Source organism: Kryptolebias marmoratus, linkage group LG1 (assembly GCF_001649575.2).
Source record: "Kryptolebias marmoratus isolate JLee-2015 linkage group LG1, ASM164957v2, whole genome shotgun sequence".
Taxonomy (NCBI): domain Eukaryota; kingdom Metazoa; phylum Chordata; class Actinopteri; order Cyprinodontiformes; family Rivulidae; genus Kryptolebias; species Kryptolebias marmoratus.
In genome coordinates this window covers 11,040,437-11,059,419 of record NC_051430.1, presented here as the reverse complement: position 1 = coordinate 11,059,419, position 18,983 = coordinate 11,040,437, and the positions used below count along the sequence as shown (strand labels likewise).

At 39.5% G+C, this 18,983-nt stretch overlaps 1 protein-coding gene across 1 annotated transcript in view; it reads left to right on the top strand.

Annotated features, from left to right (window-relative positions):
* Positions 1–1,710: 1,710 nt before the first annotated feature.
* Positions 1,711–18,983, top strand: part of LOC108234907 (leucine-rich repeat transmembrane neuronal protein 4) — a 67,375-nt gene continuing 50,102 nt past the window's right edge. The window contains exons 1-2 of the mRNA XM_017414517.3: positions 1,711–2,553; positions 2,916–4,505. Coding sequence (XP_017270006.1) covers positions 2,520–2,553; positions 2,916–4,462 — 1,581 coding nt within the window. The 5' untranslated portion in view covers positions 1,711–2,519 and the 3' untranslated portion in view covers positions 4,463–4,505. The remainder of the gene's footprint in view (positions 2,554–2,915; positions 4,506–18,983) is intronic.

Genomic DNA, 18,983 nt, shown 5'->3' with positions numbered 1-18,983 from the left:
TGTGATTATATTGTGTAGATGACTATTGGCTAAAACCAAACCAATGTTAGCTTAATATCTGTAACAATGATGGAGTGTCAGCCATTTGTGTTTTGGCTCAGGTTGATTAGCTATGACAGCCATCTTGAATTGACTTGACTCCAAATGTTAATGATGTAGATGTTCATCCAGTGATTAGTTCCCGAAGCCTTCATTAACATTTGTTCAGTGGTTCATGAGATATTTTGCTAACAAACATGCAAAGTTGACTCAAATAGATAATGGCAAAGTTTCAATAAGGCTATGTTGAGGATAACTTGCAGCTACAATCACACCAAATTTTAGCTCAGTATGGTTAAAATTAGTTAAGTTATAGCTATTCTTGTCTTTTGGAATGGCTGTTGGCTGTGGCAGATACCCTGAAACAACCATGGATTACTTTCTGAGAGTTTAATTCAAATTTGTTCAGTGGTTCATGAGATATTTTACTAATAGTTCTATAAAATTAACCAAAGGTGACTGTTTTGGAAGTGTGCGTACTTTGAGATTTTTTTAATAAAACATAAGCATCTGTTTTATTTGTTTCTTTCACACCACATTGTTTCACACTTCAGTATGACAAAACATCCATGACTAAACGTTTGCAAGCACCATCAGACCATTTGATAGCACCGAGGAGTGTGAGCTACACTGGAGGATGTTACATTCAGAGCTCTGTTGATGCTTTCAGTCACCTTGATGTGTGTGCGTGTTTGTGAATGAGAGTGACAGAGTGACACAGAGAGAGAGAGAGACGTGTGTGTGTGTGTGTGTGTGTGTAGATTCCTGCCCTGCCCTTCAACCCCAGTTAGCTGATTGATCTAACAATAGAAATCAAATCAGTGACTGCAGCCGGAGCGATGAAAACACTTGTTTTGGTCTCGTTTCCAGTAATGTCTTTGTCACAAACTGTTTGTGATTTGAGCTAAAACGTTCATTAATGTCCATTAATGGTAATTAATGCTGCTCATTAGGTGCAGGGGCAAACAGATCCATTAGGAATTATGACTTTGACCCTGTCTCAGAGGCCCATTATGAAGGCTTTAAAGGAGCCTCTGTTTATGCATGATACATTTTGCTGTCAGTATGCAACAACAGAAACTGAATGACTAAACTAAACATGCCTGGCAACTAACCAGTGTGCCTTTCCAAGACTTACCTGTAAAGACAATTTTTTTCGTGGGCTTACTGGAAAATTTGCAGTATTTAGCTGCAAATCTACAGTAAAGGAAAACAGCAGTAACTTACTGGTTATGTGATCATACATAACCACACATTCAGAAAAAAAACCCTAACAATCATTAGCCAAGATATACCCATAATGCTTTGCGTTTACAGTAACATACTGTGAAGAGAAGTCTATTCCCTTTACTGGGAAAAAATGAGGTAATGAACTGTAAATTTACAGCAAGAGATAAAAATGTAAGGCTAACAAACATAGCTCAGTTAATTTGAATGAATAAACTGAGCTTGCACACACTCCTTTTCTCACAGAAGATTAAACCTTGAACTTTAATCTCCTGAACATAAGTATAAAGCAGTTTTTTTAATCAATGCAGAAATATGAAAGGACTTAATGCTTGCATTTTGTCAGATCAAACTTAATTATCAGTCAAAATAAAGATTTACAGGAATAATAAAACAATAAACAACTATAAAGCAACATTTAGAAGGGCATCACTGAATCAAAATTGTAGGGTAGATGTTCCAGTTTTTATTAGATCATTTGGATTGTCAGTTTAGTGGTAGCCTATTAAAGTTTACAATAAAGCCGTCGTGTGAGCTCAGTGTGGGGCTCCTGGCAGTGAAGCTTCTTCACGCAGAGCAACCACTGCTCCCAGAACATAGAGGACCGCAACTGTGTGGGCTGAGGAGAGTCGCGCAGTGACCAGGAGAGGGCATCTGATGTCTCTGAAACCGATCCGCAGCCAGCTCCGTCCGCCTCTCCTCCACCAACATCATCCCTGTTGCTGTAGGACTCATTTATTCTCGGTGTCACGGCCGACGCGTCTCCCCCACAGCCGCCCGCAGCTTCTCCTCTCCACGCCTCGGGCAGGACGCAGCAACTTGGACCGCAGTTTTCATTCCTTTCGCCTGCTCGGGTGTCTTTTCCGCGACTTGGTTGGAGAATCAACAATTGGCGGCTCGGTGTTCGAGATGTTTTTTTTTTTTCTTTTTCTTTTTTGTTTTTTTTTTAAATCCTCCCCCATTATGAAAAGCTGGAGAGTGTCATCATCAGCTTGAGCGCGTCCGTCCTGTGTAAGGTTGCAGTCAGAAATATGCACCATCAAGCTGATGTTGCGCGCTAAAGGCTGCAAACTCCAGACAGAGGCTCTCTGACGCACACCTTGTGGAGCTCCTGTCCTCCTCTCCGACAGGTGTGCGGCTGTGACCGCGCGGCGCAAAGAGCGGCGGACAGGCGTCCTGGATGGATGTGAGACTGTTTGGACAAAACGCCGAGTGCGTCTTCTGAACATGTGGAGCAGAAACCGAGATCCGTGATGATGAGGAGAAGCGGACACCGTGCAAGTATGGGTATGTTCACATCTGTACGCCTCGTCCGTTTGTCCAAGTGCGGTTTAATTATTGCCGGTGTTCCTGGGGTTTCTGAATGATCACAACAGGCTGGGGGATCTGAAGGTTTTTTTCTTTCAACAGCTAGTTGCCAAATCAGACCTGATGCATGTGGTCATAGATCAGGTTACACGTGTTAAGAAGAGCTTTGACTTGAGCAGATGAAGGACATTAGGATAGAAATTTAAATCGTCCTTTTTCTCTGAGGAGATGCCTTGAAGTCTATTTCTTGGTTTTTAAATTCAGTGAAATTCCAGAACCATGTATTTGCATTTGACACATTTGCATGTTCTCACATCTTTCACTTTTTTGTGTGTCTCCAGGACCTTCTGTGCTTTTCAGATGGCTTGTATTCACAGTGGTGGTGCCTGCCTGGTTGCTTGCAGCTCCAAGCAGCATCCGGGAGCGTCGCTGCCCCCAGAGCTGCAGATGTGATGGGAAAATAATATACTGTGAATCCAACGCCTTCCGTGACATGCCAAACAACGTGTCTGTGAGCACGCAGGGCCTGTCCCTTCGCTACAACAGCCTGGTAAGCCTCAGAGCTCGTCAGTTCGCGGGCCTGAGCCAACTAGTTTGGCTCTACCTAGACCACAATTACATCAACGCCGTGGACGGCCAGGCCTTCCATGGGATACGCAGGCTCAAAGAACTGATTCTCAGCTCCAATAGGATCACACAACTTAAAAACAACACATTCCATGATGTCCCAAATTTACGTAACCTCGACCTGTCCTACAACAAACTGCAGGTTCTCCAGCCTAATCAGTTCATAGGTCTACGGAAGCTGCTCAGTTTACACTTGAGGTCAAACTCCTTAAAAACTATCCCCATGCGTGTTTTTCTTGACTGTCGCAACCTGGAGTTTCTTGATATCGGCTACAACAGGCTGAGGAGCCTAACACGTAACGCCTTCGCAGGACTCCTGAAGCTCATTGAGCTTCACTTGGAGCACAATCAGTTTTCGAAGATAAACTTTGCTCATTTTCCCCGCCTGACTAACCTGAGGGCGCTCTATCTGCAGTGGAACCGTATCAAACTGCTGACCCAGGGCCTACCGTGGATGTGGACTTCTTTGCAAAAGTTGGACCTCTCGGGAAATGAGCTGGAGGTACTGGACCCGAGCACATTTCAGTGCCTGCCTAATCTCCAGACTCTGAACCTGGACTCCAACAAACTCAGCAATGTCTCTCAGCAGACAGCGGAGATGTGGATCTCCCTCACCACCATCAGTCTGGCTGGTAATTTGTGGCACTGTAACCCCAACATTTGTCCACTGGTGTCCTGGCTCAAAGCCTTCAAGGGTAACAAGGAGACTACTATGATTTGTGCAAGTCCCAAGGAGGCACAAGGAGAGAAAGTAACAGATGTGGTGGACACTTATAACATCTGTACAGCAACTCCGACCCCTATCCCTTCAACGACACTGCCCCTCACGTCTGCGTTTCAGCCTGAACTGCTGCCTCTCCCTACGCAGCATGTGGTGGACAAAAAGCTGACCTGGAACAGGACGGCTTCCCCGACTCCTTCCGAGGCCTCCCCTACTATACCCATTCCAGACACAGAGTATGTGTCCTTCCACAAGATCATAGCTGGAAGCGTGGCCCTCTTCTTATCCGTGGCTATAATTCTTCTGGTTATTTATGTCTCATGGAAGCACTATCCCAGCAGCCTCAAACAGCTTCAGCAGCGCTCCGCGGTCAAAAAGCGCCAGAAAAAGGCACGGGAGACTGAGCGCTCGTTTAATTCACCACTGCAAGAGTACTATGTGGACTACAAGCCTTCACACTCAGAGACTATGGATATGCTGGTTAATGGGACAGGACCTTACACATACACCATCTCAGGCTCCAGGGAATGTGAGGTATGACTGTTGCCCTCCAAAAATCCATTTCCACTGCGAGGCGTGCGAGGTAAATTTTCTAACACTCTGTGGGGAAAAAAATAACCTGTTTACTCCTCCGCTCTTGTCTGCTTTGGGATAAGGAAGCAAAGGTCAGTGCATGGTGACTTGTTTTGCAATATGCTGGGTATTTCAGTTCCATATGAGCAGCCAGCTGTTGCTCGGAATCATGTAATGCTATTGCTAAAATATGATTCCTATTAACTGAAACTGTTGTGGCAGCTCCCTTTTTTGGGGGGAAATTGCACACAATGCGATGCATTATACACAAAGCAGGTTCATTTTTCATTACTTACATGAAAGGGTCTCTTGATTAATCTGTGTATTATCAGCAAGCCTGTTGTTTATTCATAAACACCTTGCTATGCTGAATTGAATCAAAACCGTAGGTTAAGATCAAGTCACTGTGCAGGTGGTCCTCTCCTATCCCGTGTGTTTGCTGCAAAAGCTACAGTAACAAATGCACAATTTATGTGAGTCCTGATATTTGTTTTCTCTTGTGTAAAATATGTAAATCTTTACTATTCTACCTGCTGATGATCAAATTACTCGTTTTCTTTCTTTGCCTCTAGCAATTGTGTACTTAGCATTTTTCTCATTGGTTTAATTCACAAAGTTCAAACAGTCTTCACAAGCTGCAGAACACCACGAAGGCCTCTAGCCAAATAGAAGATAAATTATGTATTTGGGCTCAGTTTTTGTTGAGTGTGCCGTAGCAGTGAAAAAAAAAATCGAAGAAACTGTTCTGACACAGACATACAACTTTTGTCTCGTAAAGTTTAAATTCTCATTCCAAAACCAGATTTAGGACAGAAAGCCCTGTAACAGAGCCTAATGAATTTGCTCATGCTTAATTAAGCACTTTTTTTCTCTGTGTACCGCCCAAATGCTCTGCATCTGTCTCCTGTTTTTGTCATTTGGCTCTGTGGTTAAGTGTGATTAACAGGACATGTTGTGCTGGGAAAGATGAAATGTCGTTGGACTCTTTTGTATTACTAAGTAGACATGCTGTGGAGTACAGGAGACATCTTTCTTTTCCATTGTGTCTGTCAGTGTGGCTCAGAGTCGAACTTTTATCTCTCACTGCCACACAGCTCATTTCCCATATTCTACACAGAGACTATAAATCATTTTAGAAAACGATTTAAGTCAGAGGGTTGTACCGTAGGACCTCTTTGGTTCTTGTTGTGTCCTCTACTAAACTCACTGGAGAGGCTAGCACAAATGTGTTTGATTGGTTTCAGTAATGTTGAATACTTCGAGGTACACAGGCAGCTATAGCAGTTCTTTTGTCAGGTTATCTGTGCCAGAGCATTTCTCAAGCTTGAGGTGAGAAGCTCGGCTTATCAATCTAGTAGCTTTCATGTGAGACTGTGGCGTGGGAGCATTAAATGGCAGACCTAATGGGGCTTCTGCTAGCTAGAATAACTAATAGCCCATCAGAGGTAAGGAGGCGAGTTGTTCCTCAGCTTTGTTATTCCGTGCCCTTTACAGCTAAAGGGGGAAGCTTGAGTTGGTAAAAATGTAGAGGTAATTCTGCTTCTGTGCATCTGTGCTGCATTTCCTGCTGATCACTAAATTGCAAAGTAAGAACAAACCATTTTAAAACTGCCATGAGGTTATAGTGCATGTTTAATCTATTATGAGGTATTCAAATAGATGGTTATTTATTGGGTCAAATCTACTTTTGTGGTAAAACGTTTTGAAAGTCACTATATAACATTCAATACGATCCGGGTATTTGGCTTGAACATAAACACATTGACACCACAATTTACAAAAAAACCAAACAAACAAAAAACCCCCCATTTTATTTATATGAGAAAGTGTAGAGCGAGTGCACTATAAGATGCAGTGCCTATGCAAGCACACCCACCAAGCATCACCTTTTCTCTCCTGCAGCACAGCTCTTTCAGTTCCAGTGACTGGAAAACAGTGCAGAATGTTGAGAAAGATGAAAGTGGGAGAAATGCTGTATTCAAAACAGTGGTTTCAGGGCTAAAACCCACACTCAGGGGCATTTAGTAAATGCTGGAATCCAGTGCGCTTCCTGCACATATTTTTTAGCTTTCCCAGATAGCAAGCACTTAAGCTATTAGCTGCAGTTTCAATTAGGAGAAGAGCTTTGTAATTGAAGCCTGTTATCTTGTGCACATGCCCAGACCAACAGACGTGGAGTTAATTTGTTTCTATAGATTTCCTGCAGCATAGCTCAGCAGGTTGGTTTCAACGCTGCAAACTGAGCTCGCAGGGTGAGAATTTTGATGAACACTTTGAACTGTGGTTCTCCGCGGTCTTCCTGTAAGCCCATTATTTGAAAGAAAAACTAACCTCCCCATTGTGTGCCATCCACTTCTGTGCTCACAGAGCAACTGCGGTGGTTTCTGTCCACCCACAAACGATTCTCTGCAAAGTTAGTTCAGAAAATATTATAGTGAAAATCCCTCCATCGCCGCCAAAGGCAATTCTTTGCACTTGGGGAGAATGTGCAGGCATTAATAAGGTGAGCAGTTCCTGCTCACAGATAATTAAAGTGGCTGTGTGAAGCCAGATGACGTGAGTGTGCTACTGCTGCATACACCTAACTGACACAAATGCGGTCTAGGATAATTAGTTTTAAACTCAACAAATTTTCCAGCTGAAAACATGTGAAGTATTTGACATTTATTCATGTATTTGTCTACACTGATGAGTTTCGACCAGGATGAAAAGTATTCATCTCACTTTTTGTGTTTGATTTGTGGCAACCCCGTTTTCTCCATCTGTCGTATTAAAAACTGTGTTATTGAACCTCATCCCTTTAATTTGGACAAAATCTGTGTAAAGCCCTTGCAGTGATATAGTTAAGACTGTTTATTCTGTCATGCTGAACAGTAAAAGACTGCATGTATTACGTGCAGCTAAGTGCAATCAACATAGCCACATACATTTAACTTAGGTTAGAATGCTTACTTGGTCATTTAGACATTATTCTCAGACAGAGGTCAGGGTGAGACCATTGCATCATGGTGAAAATTGAGTTTTGAGGTTTAGGCCTGGACTGTGAGTCACCGGTACACTTTACCTCGCACCCAACCTCCATGTGTTGCATGTTGCCTAACCCTGTCGAGCCTTCAGAGCTGGCAATTTGTTGTCAGACTGAAGACAGAGAGACAAGTTACCCGGGCAATGGGAATATGTGTTCTGTACAAGAGCACCCGGGAGGAGAAACATACAGGAGGCAAGACAGCAATACTTACTGTATACCTTCCCTATATTGTCAAGTTTTCATCATTTTCTTTGTGCTCCACCTGGGCCATGGTTGACCCCGGGAGAATCGCTATACTATGCTCACTAAACCATTCAATCAATAGTAGTGTGCCAGCTTCAGATTTACTTTTCTAATCACTGCTACTCATTTGGATCTCTATTCTGGGTTGTTATGTGAAAACAATAGAAGAGCAGTCCATTGCAGAGCATAAGACACCTATTTTACTGATTGTGAGGTAAATTATCACACTTTTACAGGCTCTATGTGAACTGTACGGGCAGATTTTAGTCATTAAATGTTTGTTTAAATTGCAGGTTCTATAAAATAAGCCCTGAATTTAAAAAGTCAGGAATAAGAGAAATGATAGATGATCAAACTATGCTTTCTTTGCTTGCCAGAATGGCAGCTTGCACTTCATCTGTGCGTAAATGCACAGAAGGAGGGCTGCCTTCAAGAGATGAGAGCTTTGACAGGTTGCGATATTTGTTGCCAAATTAAGGCTCGCCGCATGAGTGAATTACCTTGTTTGAAAACAATGTGCTTTAAAAAAAAAGTCACTTTAAACATATTCTATAGGACACCATAAACTGAAAAAAAAATCTGGCACTTTTAATGACAATACAATACAAGATGTTTTAAAAAAATTGTATGATCACACTTTGACAAATTAAACGTCTTTTTTTGCCTTTCTCTGAAAAAGCTGTGAGCTCTGCTATTAATTTTCATTTTGCTTGGTTGTCTGCTTGTTTAGTGGAATTGAAAATTACTCTAACTGCACGACTGGGCAGCAATGATCCATGGTTCTACAGAAGTAGACTACTTACCTGAGGATTTTGTGAAAAATGGGCTTTGGTCAACTCTATTCAAACCCACCTGCAGCACAACACAGGAAAAAAATAGCCTATTAAGTGAATTGGCTGTAATGGCTGTTACACAACACCATTTTATTGCTACTACATGAGCGTTTAGGTGGTAAATTATAAATTGAAAAGAAAAGACTTATATATGAACAAGTAAATATGCAAAATCTAAACTGGTTTAAATTGCTTTTGTACACTGAGGATATAATTATAAATGCATACATTTTAATCGCTCAACATTGAAGGAGCCTGATTCTAAAGGGCTTTTTTGTAAATATGCAGAAATTTTTTATTGTTACAGACAGAAACATCTTTTTAAGAGCCATAATTGTATTTTTTGAAAATGAGTTCCAGCATAAGGAAAACAAGTCATAAAACACCACCCTTACATTTTTATGTAGGCGGCTAAAACGCAACCTTTTGAAAATGATGACATAATAGTTCCATCTCTAATCTAACCTACAACCTAACGGCGTCTGCTTCTTCTTGTGTCTATATTTCACACCCAGTGTGCAATCTTTATGTACACGATCCACCCCTTGTTTCTTGTTTTTGGCGCATTTTTGTGGCATCGTTACAGCACCACACACAGGCCTGGCATAGTTATTCAACATTTTGAATCGTTCTTGGTGTTTTTGTGTGGATGAAGACATTCTTGAAATGGATCTGTTGTATAAGTATATTTTTAGAAACAACAAATAAAAGTAAAATAAAATAAGCTCTTTAAACCACGTGCAATACTCATTCTAACCCCAACTCCAAACTTATCTCATCAACCAATCCTGAACCCAGAAATTTTATTTTATTTGATCACTCACCCTAACAAAAGTCTTAGGTCCCATCTATACTACTATGAATCCTTTTTTAAAGTGATCATTTTTTTCTTTGTTTATATTTTTTTTCTACATTCAAAAATTCTAACAAAAAAGCTGACATACCCATGCTGCACCACTAGATGGCAACAGCGTCCACACTAATGACATATCAAATTACAGAGAAAGAACATGCGTAACTTCTTAAAGTTAATAATTATTTCAGCACATGATCAAAGTTTGATTGGACCAGGATAACGCAAGAGACCCAGAAAAAAAATAGTTGAAAACAGCTCTATATTTTTTGAATTTCTAGGGTACCAAGCATTAGTGGGTGTTGCCAAAATAGTTATAGTTTCTGAAAACCTAAGAATCTCCCGGTTACATGGATCCACCAGAAACAGAGTTTATACAAATCTCCACTTTGGAAATATAATTTTCTATTAACAAAAACTCTGTCTGTGTGTGGACAGGAGGTTCAGATGTAAGAGAAAATCTCAATTTTTAAACATGTCAAAAGTATTGTGGACAAAGCCTCTCTCTCTCTCTCTCTCTCTCTCTCTCTTTCTCTCTCTCACACACACACACACACATAGTATGCACTGTATAATTTCAGGCTGAAAATTTTCTATAAGTCTCAACATAATTTTTTTATTTTGTATTTATTAAGCATGGGGAGGTAAAAGATTCTGACTGTATGATCACCTTGAGCACCATTTCACAGTTTTGCTATATAGCTATATATTTTTAATATTTATATATAGTTATTTTTACTTAGATGTTCTGATACTCATAAACAGAGAGTGACAAAAAAATCAATATTAATAGCTAAAATATGGTGAATTTTAAAATATTTTAAAATATTGTGACTTTTTTTTTTTACTTCTTTTTCGTTCTCTTCATATTAAAGTAACTTTCGGAGTGCTGCCAAACTGATGTTAGCTAGTTCATTAGCTATTGTTATTAGCCTATGTAGTGAGCCTGCAGTGGGCTGTTAATTTCACCAATACACATGCTAACTATTGTAGCTTGTCCTAAACGTTTGTTTTAAATACATAAAGACAGGGATGAGTGTTTATTCTGTGGTAGCTAAGCCATGGCTGTCTGTGTTTTGTTTTTGTTTTTTTTTTACTTTCAGAACAGCTGACTTTGTATATTTTGAACAGGCAGAGAGGTTCAGGGGGTTTCCCATCCTTTCCTTATCATACAGCTGACTGAAAACTTGCAACAGCCGAACAGAGAGGAGGAGGGTTGCTTTATGCACTAAACGGCAGGAGAAACCTTGCAATGCCCCTGGCCTCTCATTAAAGAGTTTAAAGCACAGAAACAATTTGATGTAAAAATTTAGTGGTTTTGAAACCATTACATTTAAAGTTGTGGTGTACAGTGCTTTAAAACCAGAATCTAGTTAGCCCATGCCCACTGTCTGTTATCCCAGGTACATAAAGAGAGGCTCTGAACTGATAAAATAATGACACTAACACCAAAGTCACCTTCAGCTGTTTCTGTTGTGCTCAGAGCAAAAAGCTTAACAAGCACAGGAAGATGTTTTATGCCCTCAGTTTTACCTTTCAGGTCACTGAGTGATAACCCAACCTGTTGGGAATTTGTTGGGAGCCCGTGTATGTGACCCTTCACTGTGACAAACGTTACAGTGGAATGCAGTCTTCAGTGTTAATACCGCCCGCCGCTGAAGGCCAAGGTGGACCAATTATGCTTTTGCCCATGTCTGTGTGTGTTAATTTGTCTGTATCAATAACAGTAAATCTCATGAACCACTTAATGCATTTTATTTAAAAATTTATCATTGCATGAGCATCTACAGTCCCCTTCAATGGCCGCCACAACCTAGCAACTTTAGCCAACACAAAAAAGTCTCAAATTCAGTCGATTTTACAGATATTGAGCTGAAATCTGGTCTCTGGCGTCATCCTCAACAGGAACTCCAACATCTTTGCTTCAAACCTTGGCATCAAATGTTAGAGTCAACACTGTCAGTATATAGACTTGTAACCTTTCCTTCCTCCATATTTTTGTACTCATTTTCTCCCATTGTGACTGACAAGTGTGAGCCTTTGTACACCATTTTGTCTCGTGCTCCTGCTGCCATTTCTTATTCCTGATGTAAACATGCTCTTTCTTAAAGTCCAAAGCATTCCTCAAATAGAGCATTTCTTGCATCCCCGTATGTTTTTATGTTAAATCATTCTTGATACGAAACGAATACCTTGAAGTCGTGCTAATCCCTAGATGTTAAAGATGTTAAAACATGCATTGCTGCACTTGTACAGTAGATCTCAATACACTCCAGTCTAGGCTGAGGTTTCAAGCTGAGTTAAGATTTTCCTCTGGGATTCATTTGCACAAACGCACATAATCAGACTGCAGCCCTATCTTTGGTTAAGCACCTCTCTGGCTGCTGTGTGCGTGGGGTGAGATCTCCTCCAAAAAACATACTCGGCAGTGTGCATGATTCAGACTTTTGACAGATGTTTCTCTTGGGGATGTGATGTCTGTTCTGGTGAGGAGGTGGGAAACAAAAAAGAAAATAAAATATAAAAAGTTAACAGCAAAAAGAGGCAACAGGATATCTGTTTAATAATAGCTTGCAGTTGAACGTGGCCTGTTGAAACGAAAGTGACAATTCTTTTGTTTTATAATGGTTATTCTTGGCATCTCCTCTTCATCCAATTGATGTTTTCGTGTTTTTATTGTTCTCATTATGATGTGCTAATGGCACACGCCGCAGCCAGCTAATAGCTGATCTGGCGCAGGCGGAAAATATGATGTTGTTCCTGCGAGCTTCAACATGGACGATATTGAATTTCACTCGAGGTTAGATGTACTTATTTACAGAACGCGTGTGATGAACTGCTGTTTGTGTCTCTGATCACTGATCATTAGTTCACTGACTCTTGAAGAGAGGGCAGATGGCTGCAGAAGTATCACGCCGCTGAGAAGAAAACGGTGAAAGTCACGGCTTTGTTGACCTCAAGCCTCAGTTTTAAATTGAGGTCAGGCATGATTGACAACATCATTAACTCTGATATGCACTTGATGTTACCTAATAATGTCCTTCACTTAAACTCAGGATGAAATGAGCTACATGAATTAAGGCTGAAAAAAACAAAGAATTAGGAAATGCAATTAGACCCCCCCCCCCCGAAAAGGCCTGGCATTTCTTGAAGGAATGCATTTCGCTTGCTGCCTTTCATGCCAGAGTTTTAAACAAAGATGATTTAATGATGAGAAATGTCAGAGTTGTAGCTGTTTTGGTGAAACCTCGAAATTAATTTGCTCAATATCATGCGATATTGTGAGGTGTCAGGCTCTGTGTGTGTATTGTGAGTTTTAGCTGTTTTTGTATTGGCTAATGCTGATAAGCTGTGGCAGCCATCTTGAACAGACTAACTAGGTTGACCTCAGTTAATGTTAAAGTTTTAAACAATGAGTAGCACTTGGAGTATGCCTTGAGAATGACTCTCAGCTACTACTAACACCAAATGTCAACACAATGTATGTAAAATTAGCTGAGCCTTTTCTGTTTTTTAAAGTCAGTTGGCTGTGGTAGCCATCTTGAATTGGGTTTATTCCGAAAGGTATTTAGTTTTAGATATAGATCTCATAATTACTTTCAGAAAGTTTAATTAAAGTCTGTCTAGTGGTTAATGAAATATTTTGCTAACAGACACTCAAACCTACACAGAGACACACACGGACAAAAATATTATAGCCTGCCTTTCACCTTTTGGCATCAAGCGATACAGAGTCCACACAGATGAGGAAATCTAATTGATCTTTATTATCATCACACCATCTCCTCTGGCTCTCACCTCCTACAGGCCACGTGTAAGGCACGGTGGAGTAAAATCAATGTTACATTAAAATTCTCCTCTTTTGTTTCAAGGCTTTTCTATTATTTAAGTTGTAAATCAGCTGAACTCTATTTTCTGTCTATTTCTTAGGTAAAAATACAAACTTCATCATCCCTGTATTGAAACATGAACAACAAGCTGAGTATATATAAAATAAAACGTTGACTGATTTATATATATATATTTTTTTGTTTGTTTGTTTGTTTTTTATAAACAAAAAGGTACCAAATATAGAAAATGTATTTTGGTATTTCATTATTTAGCACAATTATTACTTATATATAATAATATGGAATAAATGTTTTGTATTCTGATAGAGCTATGTTCATTTTCTGTATTATAAATAATTTGCTTTATAAAAATTCAGAAAATTGAGAGAAATCTTTCCACGTGTGTGGTATTAAACAGGACTGACAAATAATGGTTGGCTTTATTGAGTGAGTGAGACTTTCATATCTGTACAGATCTGAAACGTCTGGGGTAACTATCTGACTAATTTTGTATCAAAGCAAAAAGCTGTGTTGAAGTAAAAATATAGATATGAAAAAATTCCATCTAAGCTTTACTTGAGTTGTGCAGTATTCAAGTAAATGTTTTTTTTTTTTTTTTTTTTCATTTTCTGCTGCTTAAAACATGGTTCAAAATGAAAATGAATTATTCTGGTGTGTGGAGTTTAGTTCCAGGAAGGACCTGAGATTCAGGTCTATTTTTATTCACTTGATTATTATTATTATTTTGATAGTTCATTTTTTCCTATTGTTATTTTTAGGTCAGGGAAACATTGTGACCTGGGTCAAGAAAAATACCTAGTAGAATGCAGGGGATCTTTGTGATTTTGATTATAATAATTTGAGATCAGTACAAAAACGCTCAACATTGGATATGATGTAGTTACCTACACCAAGGAGGTTATATTTTTGGTAGCGTCTGTCTTTACAAGATTACTAAAAAAAAAGAAAACCAAGGATTTTCATGAAATTTTCAGGAAACGTCAAACGGTACAAAATCACATATGACCTTGTGCTCTAACTATGCAACCATGTAATGGAGGAAAATTAAACAGCGCCGTTGGACACCTCTTAGGTCAAGGGTCATCATGATTGATTTCAAGGTCATGAGGTCAAAGGTAAACATTACAGTTGACCTTGTGCTCTAACTGTCAAACACTGTAATGTAGGAATGTCAAACTGCACAGCTTGACACCACGCGGGGTCAAAGATCAAGGTCACAGATAACCCCTTTGTTCAAACCTTGTCGCTGCTCCTATATGTGATCCTTTTGTTTCCTACACCAAGGAAGTTGTGTCAGTTGGTTGGTTTGTTTGTCTGTTAGCAAAGATCAGGTAAAAACTAAATAACAGATTTGGAGAAGTTTTTCAGGAAATGTTGGCGTTGTTACAAAAAACAGTGGATTAAATTTTGGTGCTGATCCAGATTATGATCCGAATCGCACCATTTTCTAATCACTCAAAGGCATTGTTGAGGGTTTGTGTTCTCTGAGTGCTTCTAGTTTTATATTCACTAATGAAACAAACTTATGCCTTTACGTATGTTGCTTCACTCTGGATGTTATTTTCTCTTGCCCTGTGTTAGTCAAACCAGCTGTTGTTGCAGCACCATAATTTGTAAAAAGAAAATAAATAAATAAAATAAAATCAGAATTTAATGTAGATTTCAATGTATTTTATTTTACCTCTAGTTTGATAAAAATGAATATTTTCTTGATTGGAACAGTTCTTGTTTCCTTTTTAAACTTGCTTGTTTAAAAAAAGAAATTCAAATCACAGTTATTCAGCGAAGTTCAGTTTGTTTATGCAGCACCGATTCCCAACAAAAGTAATCTCAGGGCAATGCACATAAACATACAGTAAACAGGTTCATTCAGGTTCTATTATTTCATAAAATTGAGTCTGAAATACAATCTGTCATACATCAAAACTGAGGAACATGAGCTTTAAACTTATGATTATGTAGAAACCTCATTTTCAGCTGGTTAAATATTCAAATGCTGTTTTGTGGACAGTTGTGGGCTATGCCTTTATTTATTTATTTATTGTTAAACAGCTTAAAGATCTGCAGTTAAATACAACTGTAGCATTAGCGTTACAAAAGAAAGAGGATTCTCTTAATGAGAGAGAATTTAGCCATCCCATCAGGCTGCAAGAAAAAAACTAATTCACCAGAGAAACAGCAGGAAAATTAAAAGCTCCTGGATAACCTCAGAATCCTTTCCAGTATAGGGAAAAAAACCTTCCCATCATTCAGGGAAGTGAGGAGCACTCCTAAGAACAGAAAAGACCAGGTTTGACTTTGCCGATGAAGATCCTGTAAGTCTGATGTGCTCTATGGATATTTTGATGAAACGACGATCAATCTCAGCTGGAATGACCGAAAGGTGAGAGGATGGGGAAGGTTTTAGAGGCTGGTGATCTCCTCGTGATTCAGGCAGCTTTCAGCGTGATCTGTGAAGCAGACAGAGGCAGTGTGACGACAACAGCATGAATGATGCGCACGACTGGATCATTAATGTTCATGAAGACAGAGGCAGACGGGGGAAATCTTCATGCAGTTGTTCAGGTCTTTTGAAGTGGGGTTCGGCTGGAAGATTGTGAACAATTAATATCATTCCTGTTGTAAACAGATTTCTAAAGGTATGGATAGATGGAGTTTATTTCTGAGCAGACTGACGAGCTAACAGCTAGCAGTTGGGACGAGCCCAAAGTGGATTGCTATCGTCTCAAAACTACAAAAGCGAAGTGTGGCTGTACCTGCTATTATTGATTACCTCCACCAAAGAGGTTATTATTTTGGTTGTGTCCATGGTTTTTTTTGTCTGTCTGTTAGCAAGATCACATAAAAACTAACAAACAGATTTGGATGACATTTTCAGAAAATGTTGCGGTTGTCACAAAAAGCAATGGATTAAATTTTGATGGTGATCCAAATTATGATCCTGATCACACTATTTTTTTATTCATGCTGTGGACTTGGTGGAGGTTTGATGGAGGTTCTCTGAGCGCTTCTAGTTTAGACAAGTTGATTAATATTAATATTAACCAAGATAGTTTTGCCTTGTGATCACTTTTACTGTGAGATACTGAGATATCTAGTTGGATTTTTTCCCCTCAAAAGATTATTATTATCATGCTGAAGTGAGTGTTTTTTTGTGTTGCACCCAGTTTCACCTGGAGACGATGTAATGTTCTGAGAAGGGGTAAGTTTCTTGATATAATTTGAATTAAAAACTAGAACAAGTATCCTGATTTCTGGCAATGCATCCTTTAGTTTAATTGTGATTTTGAGAAATTTACTAGTTATTAGGAGAAAAGTAGCTTTTCTATATCAAAATAAATGGACTGTACTTATATTGTACCTTTCTAGCCAAGCAGGCCACTCAAACCGCTTTACAACACAATCTGTGCCCTCATTTACCCATCCACACACATTCATACACTAACAGAGCACACATTGGAGGCGGTGAAGGATTCAGTGTCTTGCCCAGAGACATTTCGACATGTGACTGCTGCCAGGAATCGAACCTCCAACTCTCATTGTAGGACAATTGCTGTAAGCACTGAGCCACAGCTGCCCTCAATAAATAGATACATTACCTTGTTATCTTGAAAAAAACAAGCTGTGTTATCTGGAAATGCAAGATAAAAACTTGTTAACTTGAGAAAAGAGATAAATAAGTTGTTTTCTTGAAAGGACACCATGGATACATTTCTAAGCATGTTCTCTCTTAGGTTTGGTTAAATGAAGCAACCTCAACATTGAAACTTTCCAGCAGCTCATGCTAAAGCTATTTTATAAACTTTTACATCACCATCAAAATTACACTAAATGGTTTAATTGCAAATGCAGCAGTAGCAGCTAGTTGTAGCAGTTACAGTGCAGTCTCCAGCAGGAATGTGAATATTTTTGCCTTAACAGTGTAATGCAAATTGATGGTGGTGTTTACTTTAAATATTGCTGAAATCAATATGAAATTTTGGAGATAAGATTTGTTTTATGATGAAAGCAATCCACTTTGGTCTTGGTCCCACTCAGACTAGCCATTAGCTCATCAGTCTGCTCACACTGTTTCTTCAAACCGAGGTCATTCAAGGAGCTGTCTACAAGATATTAATTGTTTTTTAACTTTTCCACAGACGTCAACATCAAAAAACCTGAGTTATTGTTTTAGGGTCATGTGAATATTCTGTCTGCTCAAATTCAGTCCGGAGCAGAAAAGTTGGTTGGACGGAACTTCACAGCACTGCAGAAACAACCCAGCAGATTGAGCCAATGCCTGTATCAACCTCTTGATCTCACAACTATCAAGCTAAATCTTCTTGACAAAAACTAAAAAGCAGAAAGACCCAATTTGGCTGTAATTACATCAAAATGGAAGTCTGCATTTAAAAACCTGTAGTTATTACAGGCTAAATAGAACATGAACACGTGTAGGTAAACAGCTAAAATAAATACCAATTAGGCATTTGTACAACTGATATTTAGATTCACCACTTTTGGTCAGCACTTTTGCAGCATCTTATCATCATCCGCTGCTGAAAGGCAATGTCGGTGTCAGGATTTGGGGGTTATTGTTATTTTTCATGTTTAAGTTTGGGTTTATTGTTTCTTGTATTTTGTCTTTACGCTTAGTCTTGTCTTTGTTCAGTTTTTGTTCCTTGTCTTTGTACTCCTGTCATTATTCACTTCTCCTCAGTCAGTCACTTGTTTTCCTGCCACGCCTATCTCCACCTGCTCCTTGTCAGTTATCACTGTGCCCACTTCTAATAATTACCCTCTGTCTTTAAAACCCAGTCAACTCTTCCACTTACTCGCTGGTTCATTGGTCATTTTTCCATTGCGGTCTGGTTCTGCACACGTTCCCCGCTCATGTTAGATACATCTCTGGATTTAGTTTGTTTTGTATTTAGTTTTGTTGTGCTGCCTCATCAGCATTTCGTTTTTGTTTCTTTAATTTTAAAATAAATTATTTTATTTTCTGAAGATGAGTCTGCACACTGGGTTTGCCTCCTTCTCCACCACACCTGACAGTCAGGCAATAATGTTTTTACCCGTGAGTGTGCACATGTGTTTGTATTTTTGTCTGTTAGCAAAATATATTATAATCCATTGGACAAATTATTGTGAAACATTAAGAAATTCGTCATTGTATGTACATCTACAACTGATTTACTTTGGAGTCAGTCCAATTCAAGATGGCTGCCACAGCAAACTGAAGATAGAAAACACAAAAATGGCTACAACTCAACCAATTTCACAGACAGTTAATATGTGGTTGTGAGGATCTGGGTTTTGGTTCCGCCCTCTGGGCGGCGCCACTAATTATTGTACCACTGATGAGACCAGCCAGGATTTATGCAGCAGGCGGTGATCAGACCTTCGCTGGAGCATCGAACCTACTGGGTTAGATTCTCCACCTCAGTTCTTTGTTGTTGCCTGTGTCCTAGGTTTTTCTTGCCACGCCACGATTACGGATACTAAGGATCACTTACCTGGAACCACGCTGCTACTTACCTTGCTGGATCTAATTTGTCACTCCTGGAACACCTGGAATTCTCTCCTCCTCTCATCGGCGCTGCATTCACCCTCTGGATCTGTAAGCAAACAAAGAGACATTATAACCACTTCCTTGTTGCCGTGTGGATCAAGACCTGTACCCGAGACTCACCTAGCTCTC